Below are 9,297 nucleotides of genomic sequence, written 5' to 3'. Positions count from 1 at the left end.
AGGCCTTGGAGGCATTAGATTACTATGATGTCATATATAGAACCTGGACAAATCAACAGAGGCCTTGGAGGCATTAGATTACTATGATGTCATATATAGAACCTGGACAAACCAACAGGGGCCTTAGATTACTATGATGTCATATATAGAACCTGGACAAACCAACAGAGGCCTTGGAGGCATTAGATTACTATGATTTCATATATAGAACCTGGACAAATCAACAGAGGCCTTGGAGGCATTAGATTACTATGATTTCATATATAGAACCTGGACAAATCAACAGAGGCCTTGGAGGCATTAGATTACTATGATGTCATATATAGAACCTGGACAAATCAACAGAGGCCTTGGAGGCATTAGATTACTATGATGTCATATATAGAACCTGGACAAATCAACAGAGGCCTTGGAGGCATTAGATTACTATGATGTCATAAAGGTCAGTCGTGTATCCGAGGGAAGTCTTCTCTACAAGCCATGAAGCTACATGGATGATTCCAATGGGAGGTGAGTTCACTTCAGGTCAGAACTGACTGCTTTAATAAACTGTTTTAAACTAAATAGCTTTGACTATCCAGACAGACAAGGTGTTAGCCTATTCAACTTCTCATCAAAATGCCTGGGAATAAGAAGTGTGTTTTTGTTAGTATTTCCAGTACACAGCAGTTTGAAGATGTACAGCATGATCATGATAAAACATGACAGACACAAGAGACCGTGCTTGATGTCAGTGTTGATGGGTTGCTAAGATATTGTCTTCTAGCTGAGTTCTCTCTCAAACACACACAAACACACACACACACACACACACACACACACACACACACACACACACACACACACACACACACACACACACACACACACACACACACACACGAGTATCTGTCTGAATTGAGAGTAGTTCAGAACACTGTCTCAGACTCCCAGCAGTGGGAGAAAGAGGCACAGAGCAGAGAGGCACAGTTAAGACAGAGTTGAGATGAGTCCCAGGTCCTTGTCTGTCTGTCTGTCTGAGGGTCTGTCTGTCTGTCTGTCTGTCTGTCTGTCTGTCTGTCTGTCTGTCTGTCTGTCTGTCTGAGGGTGAGTCTGAGATTGAGACCCAAATGGAACCCTATTCCTTATTTAGTGCGCTAATTATGATCAGAGGCCCTGGTCAAAAGTAGTGCACTAAATAGGGAATAGGGTGCTATTTGGGACTCAGACTAAGAGAATGAAGAAACCATTGTCCAAGACCATCCATGTTTGCCTCAGCCTGTCTGGTTCTGCTGTCTCTGGCATGACGACATCTTAAGGAGCACAACCAGACAGGCATGTATCTACTTCATCTCCCAAAAGTGAAAGTGAAAAGAGACAAAAGATTTAAAGGAGCACCACAAGCCCTGAACTTCATCACCCAGGTTTTTCAGCACACAGCCTTGACACCTGCCTGCTACAGCACTGACCTTTCACCTCTTTCTCTCTGTCTCTTCTCATTGGTCACCAGTGCAGCCAATCCCAGCGGTGTTCAGGGTCAGGTGATGCCCATGGAGGAGTGGGGGTGTAGCTCAGGATGGGGGGTGAGGGTGAAGGGGGAGCAGGGGAAGAGAGAGGACAGGCGGCTGGTGGGGGTGTGTGGTCTGGCTAACAGTGGTAACTCCTGCTACATGAACGCTGTGCTGCAGTGTCTCTTCTCCACTGTGCCGTTGGTGGAACACCTCCTCAGCTCACACAAACGCTCCCAGTTGGCCAAGTAAGACCCTGTCTGTCTGTCTGTCTGTCTGTCTGTATTAGATTTTGTATAGTACTTTTTAACCAGGTACTCCAAGCACTTTACATTAGATGGGGGGGGAAACTTACATCCTCCAATGCCTCTCCTCCTTCCTCTCCTCCCCCCTCCTCCTCCTCCTCCCCCAGGCGTAACAGTCCTGTAGCGGGGGTGTTTGTGCAACTCCTACAGGAGGTGTGGCAGGGTCAGGGGGGTACCACCTCCCCAGGGGAGGTGAGGGCCTTGGTCTCCTCCCTGCACCCCCAGTTCAACAACCAATCACAGCAGGACGCCCAGGAGCTACTCCTCCTCCTGCTCAACGCCCTGCATGACGACCTGAAGAATGTACACACACACACACACACACACACACACACACACACACACACACACACACACACACACACACACACACACACACACACACACACACACACACACACACACACACACACACACAATCCTGCCACCACACAGCTCCATCCACACGACTCCATCCACACGGCTCCTTCCACACAGCTCCATCCAAACGGTCAAAGGCTCTGCCTCATTGTCTTTCTTGATTCCCTGCTCCTCAAAACCCATTGGATAGGGGATAAGTGTCAGGGGATAAGTGTCTAGGGGATGAGTGTCTAGGGGATGTGTCTAGGGGATAGGGGATAAGTGTCCAGGGGATGAGTGTCTAGGGGATGAGTGTCTAGGGGATGAGTGTCTAGGGGATGAGTGTCTAGGGGATGAGTGTCTAGGGGATAAGTGTCTAGGGGATAAGTGTCTAGGGGATGAGTGTCTAGGGGATGAGTGTCTAGGGGATAGGTGTCTAGGGGATAAGTGTCTAGGGGATGAGTGTCTAGGGGATGAGTGTCTAGGGGATAAGTGTCTAGGGGATAAGTGTCTAGGGGATGAGTGTCTAGGGGATAGGGGATAGGTGTCTAGGGGATAAGTGTCTAGGGGATGGTGGATAAGTGTCTAGGGGATAGGGGAGAAGAGTCTAGGAGATAGGGGATAAGTGCCTAGGGGATGAGGGCTAGGGGCTGATTTGGTATTCAGACAGTGTGTTTCTCCTTTGTGTGTGTGTCTCTGTTTGTGTGTACATGTGTCTGTGTGTACATACATTACCAGTCAAAAGTTTGAACATACCTACTCATTCCAGGGTTTTTCTTTATTTTTACTATTTTCTACATTGTAGAATAATAGTGAAGACATCAAGACTATGAAATAACACATGGAATCATGTAGTAACCCAAAAAGTTTTTATATTTTATATTTGAGATTCTTCAAAGTAGCCACCCTTTGCCTTGATGACTGCATTCTCTCAACCAGCTTCATGAGGAATGCTTTTCCAACAGTCTTGAAGGAGTTCTCACATATGTTGAGCACTTGTTGACTGCTTTTCCTTCACTCTGTGGTCCAACTCATCCCAAACCATCTCAATTGGGTTGAGTTCGGGGGATTGTGGAGGCCAGGAGATCTGATGCAGCACTCCATCACTCTCCTTCTTGGTCAAATAGCCCTTACACAGCCTGGAGGTCCTGTTGAAAAACAAATGATCCCACTAAGTGCAAACCAGATGAGATAGCGTATCCCTGCAGAATGCTGTGGTAGCCATGCAGGTTAAGTGTGCCTTGCATAAATCACAGACAGCATCACCAGCAAAGCACCCCCACACCATCACACCTCCTCTTCCTTGCTTCACGGTGGGAACTACACATGCAGAGATCATCTGTTTACCTGCTCTGCGTTTTGTTGGTCAATTTCTTCAACAAATGATCAGGTCTATATAATTATCAAACATACATTAGTAATGGAAAGGAAACACAGACTCTTTGTTTGAGTGTTAAAATACTCAGAGTACAGTATAACAGTATATGATAGTTCTCCCCAAGTTCTGCAAAACGTCTAAGACATCCTGCAACTCATATAGCCTCTCCCAGTCCTCCTTACGTGAGTTTCCCTGGCAACGTCATTTTAATAAATCTAACCTCCCCCTGACAGCAGGAACCATCTTATCAGCAAGTAAAAACTCAGAAGTGGGTTTGACCAAAACTTGACCTTTCATCACAAGTATAGAGTCATGACAAGGTGAACGAGTCCAAGCATCTTCTGACAGGTGGCTGGTTTCATCAGGTCTGTGGCAGCCTTGTGTTCTCAGAAAACCAGATAACCACGGTGGGATCCAGACTGGAGGAGTCTGAATGTAGACACCTTCTGATAGTTTCTGAAGGTCACAACACTCAAAAACAGGTTTTAACACACACACAGAGGTCTCCTGAAGAGGTCCTCTGCAGCAGAGGTAACTCTGGGTCTTCCTTTCCTGTGGCAGTCCTCATGAGTGCCAGTTAAATCATAGCGTTTGATGGTTTTTGAGATTGCACTTGAAGAAACTTTCAAAGTTCTTGAAATGTTGACTGATCTTCATGTCTTAAATTAATGATGGACTGTCGTTTCTCTTTGCTTATTTGAGCTGTTCTTGCCATAATATGGACTTGGTCTTTTACCAAATAGGGCTATCTTCTGTATACCAACCCTACCTTGTCACAACACAACCGATTGGCTCAAATGCATTAAGGAGGAAAGAAATTCCACAAATGAACTTTTAACAAGACACACCTGTTAATTGAAATGCATTCCAGGTGACTACCTCATGAAGCTGGTTGAGAGAATGCCAAGAGTGTGCAAATCTGTTATCAAGGCAAAGGGTGGCTACTTTGAAGAATCTCAAATATAAAATATATTTTGATTTGTTTAATACTTATTTTGGTTACTACATGATTCCATATGTTCCATAGTTTTGATGTCTTCACTATTATTCTACAATGTGTGTGTGCATGTATGATTCTCTTGCTACAGAAGGGGGAGAGGCGTCAGACACGTTCTTCCCAGCGGTTGTGTCTGGGCAGGAAGTCGCTCAGTTCGGCGCCAGCAGCGGGGGATTCTACGGTGGTGACACGTCTCTTCGAGGGACAACTCAGCTACCAGATGCTGTGTCTGCGCTGCGATGGACACTCTCACAGCAACCAGGTCTTCACCATCCTGTCTCTGCCTATACCACTTGACTCATACAAGTGCTCCCTACAGGTACAACTAACCACAATCAGACTGACCACATACAGACATACCGACTAAACACATACCGACTAAACACATACCGACTAAACACATTCAGACTAAACACGTACAGACTAAACACGTACAGACTAAACACGTACAGACTAAACACGTACAGACTAAACACATTCAGACTAAACACATTCAGACTAAACACATACAGACTAAACACATACAGACTTCCCTGTAGCTCAGTTGGTAGAGCATGGTGTTTGCAACACATGGTGTTTGCAATGCCAGGGTTGTGGGTTCGATTCCCACGGGGGGCCAGTACGGGGGGAAAAAAATGTATGAAATGTAAATGAAATGTAAGTCGCTCTGGACAAGAGCGTCTGCTAAATGACTAAAATGTAAATGTAAACACGTACAGACTAAACACGTACAGACTAAACACGTACAGACTAAACATGTACAAACTAAACACGTACAGACTAAACACATTCAGACTAAACACGTACAGACTAAACACATTCAGACTAAACACGTACAGACTAAACACGTTCAGACTAAACACGTACAGACTAAACACGTACCGACTAAACAAATACAAACATACAAACTAATCACATACAGGCTAAACCCATACAGACTAAACACATACAAACATAGACTAATCACGTACAGACTAATCATACATAGACTAAACACATACAGACTAAACACATACAGACTAAACACATACAGACTAATCACATACAGACTAATCACGTCTCTCTCTCCTATAGGACTGCCTGTCACTGTTCTTCCAGCAGAGTACGTTGACGTGTGGAGATCAGAAGTTGTGTCCAGAGTGTGGAGTGAAGAGAGACACAGCTGTCCTCACCAGCATGGCCAAACCACCTGAGATCCTGGTGCTGCACCTCAAACGGTGGGTAGCTGCCAACCCATCTATCCCCACGCTGGTCACTAGATGGCCGTGCTATGTAAAGGACGGCACGGTGCCTGCTTAGTGGGAAAGAGCAATACCTCTTCAGTTGTTCAACTGAATGCATTCAACTGAAATGTGTCTTCCACATTTAACCCAACCCCTCTGAATCAGGGAGGCTGCCATAATCGACATCCAAGTCTTCGGCACCTGGGGAACTGCCTTGCTCAGGAGCAGAATTACAGATTTTTACCTTGTCAGCTCGGGGATTTGATCCAGCAACCTTTCGGTTACTGGCCCAACACTCTAACCACTAGGCTACCTGCCGCCCCTATAGTGTCGCTTCCTCCTTATTCGGCTCATGCCGAGGCTCCAACCAAAGCCTTTTGCCTTGCTATCAGCACACGTGACTGCCCTTCTGGAGCGTCTTACCATTCTGCGCCATGTGAAAAGCTAGCTTATCGCTGGCGCAAGTGGGGACACTTCAGTCTGAGGAGTAGGTTTCACACATCCCCATGTTTTAACCATATTAACATGCAACCCCTAACTAGAGGTCCATGTAACCCTAACTAGAGGTCCCTGTAACTCTTAACTAGAGGTCCCTGTAACCCCGAACTGGAGATCCCTGTAACCCCTAACTAGAGGTCCCTGTAACCCCTAACTAGAGGTCCCCGTAACCCTAACTAGAGGTCCCCGTAACCCCTAACTAGAGGTCCCCGTAACCCCTAACTAGAGGTCCCCGTAACCCCTAACTAGAGGTCCCCGTAACCCCTAACTAGAGGTCCCCGTAACCCTAACTAGAGGTCCATGTAACCCCTAACTAGAGGTCCATGTAACCCCTAACTTGAGGTCCCCGTAACCCCTAACTAGAGGTCCCCGTAACCCCTAACTAGAGGTCCCCGTAACCCCTAACTAGAGGTCCCCGTAACCCCTAACTAGAGGTCCATGTAACCCCTAACTTGAGGTCCCTGTAACCCCTAACTTGAGGTCCCTGTAACCCCTAACTTGAGGTCCATGTAACCCCTAACTAGAGGTCCCTGTAAACCCTAACTAGAGGTCCCTGTAACCCTAACTAGAGGTCCCTGTAACCCCTAACTAGAGGTCCCTGTAACCCCTAACTAGAGGTCCCTGTAACCCCTAACTAGAGGTCCCCGTAACCCCTAACTTGAGGTCCATGTAACCCCTAACTTGAGGTCCCTGTAACCCCTAACTTGAGGTCCCTGTAACCCCTAACTTGAGGTCCATGTAACCCCTAACTAGAGGTCCCTGTAAACCCTAACTAGAGGTCCCTGTAACCCTAACTAGAGGTCCCTGTAACCCCTAACTAGAGGTCCCTGTAACCCCTAACTAGAGGTCCCTGTAACCCTAACTAGAGGTCCATGTAACCCCTAACTAGAGGTCCATGTAACCCCTAACTAGAGGTCAATGGCAGTAATAATGTAACACCTCATTAGAAATCAGCTTTATCTCTGCTGCTGTCATGCATCTCAATGAGACAAACCTGTAGAAATAACAGAACCTGTGTGACATTACAGTTTTGGTTGCCATGGGAGTGAGAAGAGGAAGTTGAGGACCAATGTGTTGTTCTCATTGGACAGTTTAGACCTAACCCCCTTCATGTCCAGCCCCTCAGCCAATCACACCAGCTACTCTCTCTACGCAGTGGTGGTGAGTTTCTGTTCACACACACACACACACACACACACACACACACACACACACACACACACACACACACACACACACACACACACACACACACACACACACACACACACACACACACACACACACACACACACACACACACACACACACACACACACACACCACTGAGGGGAGGACAGCTCATTATAATGGCTGGAACGGAGCAAATGGAATGGCATCAAACTCATGGAAATGTGAATTTGATACCATTCCACCAATTCCGCTCCAGCCATTACCACAAGCCTGTCCTCCCCAATTAAGGAGCCACCAGCCTCCTGTGATACGCCCACCCACACAGAAAGACACGCATGCACCTACACCCAAACATGTGAACACTCCTGCACACACATACACCTGATGCTCCTGTCTGGAAAAACACAGTCAACCATGAACACATGAATCCACCGGTGTGTCTTCACCCCCCTCCAGAACCACACAGGAGACCTAGACATGGGTCACTACACGGCCCTGTGCCACAGTACCATGTCTAGCAGCTGGCACCACTTTGACGACACGGCCGTGAGCGAGGTGATGGACTTCTTGGTGCAGTCTCCTAACGCCTACATCCTGCTGTACAGCCGTCAGCCCTTCCACAGGCCCACCATACCCCAGATCTGACCCACCACAGACCCACCATGCCCCAGATCTGACCCAACACAGACCCACCATACCCCAGATCTGACCCAACACAGACCCACCATACCCCAGATATGACCCAACACAGGCCCACCATACCCCAGATCTGACCCAACATACCCCAGATCTGACCCAACACAGACCTGGATCTGACCCACCACAGGCCCAACATACCCCGGATCTGACCCAACACAGGCCAAAAACATACCCAGTCCCAGGATCCAACTAGGACCCGTGCTGTCCTAGCCACTACTCATTCCCCAACTTACCACGGCTCTAGGCCCAGCATATCTTCCAACTTGGACCCACCACAGGCCCAACTTACCACGGCTCTAGGCCCAGCATATCTTCCAACTTGGACCCACCACCGGCCCAACTTACCACGGCTTTAGTCCCAGCATATCTTCCAACTTGGACCCACCACAGGCCCAACTTACCACGGCTCTAGGCCCAGCATATCTTCCAACTTGGACCCACCACAGGCCCAACTTACCACGGCTCTAGGCCCAGCATATCTTCCAACTTGGACCCACCACAGGCCCAACTTACCACGGCTCTAGGCCCAGCATATCCTCTAACTGGGACACACCACAGGCTCAACTTACCCATCACGCCCTATATCTGACACACCACAGGCCAAAACCATACCGTGGCTCTGATCAAGACCCAGACTGGTAGAGCCCAGGGCAAGCCCACAAAGTGCCAAACCAGCCCCTAGTCTAGCCCATACCCTGTTCATGTTTGCAGATCTGAGGGAATTGGATAGGTGATGGCTCCATTTTGCTGTCCAACGCCTTAGTGAAGCTTCCTCCCACCCAATTAGGTGGGATTGGGGTGAAAGGCTTGGGGCTGGGTCCAGAACTTGACTACAGATCAACCTACAGAAGGAGCTGGGTGAACTATTAGAAACCCTCTGGAGTGTGCGGGCCATAGAGAGAAAATGGGTTCTGGGTGTTTTTTGTAATTCTTCAATAAAACATGAATGAACGCAAGGCAACATGAATGAAATGTGAATGAAAGCAGGTTCCCATGGATACCCAGACACAAAATGGAACTGTTCAGACGATGTAATGTTACAGAACATCCTGATAGAAATGTATCAAGTAGAACAGAAGTGATTGTCTTTCAGACAGGATAGGGAATCGTGCCAGATCTATTCACTCTATTTCTACATGCAACAGTCAAAGAGAGATTCCCGTCCCTGAATACACCCCAGGTAAACTACTACTAGGAA

General features: G+C 47.5%; 1 protein-coding gene across 1 annotated transcript; it reads left to right on the top strand.

Annotated features, from left to right (window-relative positions):
* The first annotated feature begins 490 nt into the window (after positions 1 to 490).
* LOC115167433 (putative ubiquitin carboxyl-terminal hydrolase 50) lies at positions 491 to 8,045 on the top strand. Its single transcript, XM_029721849.1, has 7 exons — positions 491 to 510; positions 1,490 to 1,735; positions 1,900 to 2,095; positions 4,598 to 4,825; positions 5,581 to 5,723; positions 7,256 to 7,388; positions 7,857 to 8,045. The coding sequence occupies exons 1-7, from the start codon at positions 491 to 493 to the stop codon at positions 8,043 to 8,045; spliced, it is 1,155 nt and encodes a 384-aa protein (XP_029577709.1).
* Positions 8,046 to 9,297: the final 1,252 nt, after the last annotated feature.

Source organism: Salmo trutta, chromosome 29, assembly GCF_901001165.1.
Source record: "Salmo trutta chromosome 29, fSalTru1.1, whole genome shotgun sequence".
NCBI lineage: Eukaryota > Metazoa > Chordata > Actinopteri > Salmoniformes > Salmonidae > Salmo > Salmo trutta.
This window is presented reverse-complemented; position numbering and strand designations above follow the sequence as displayed.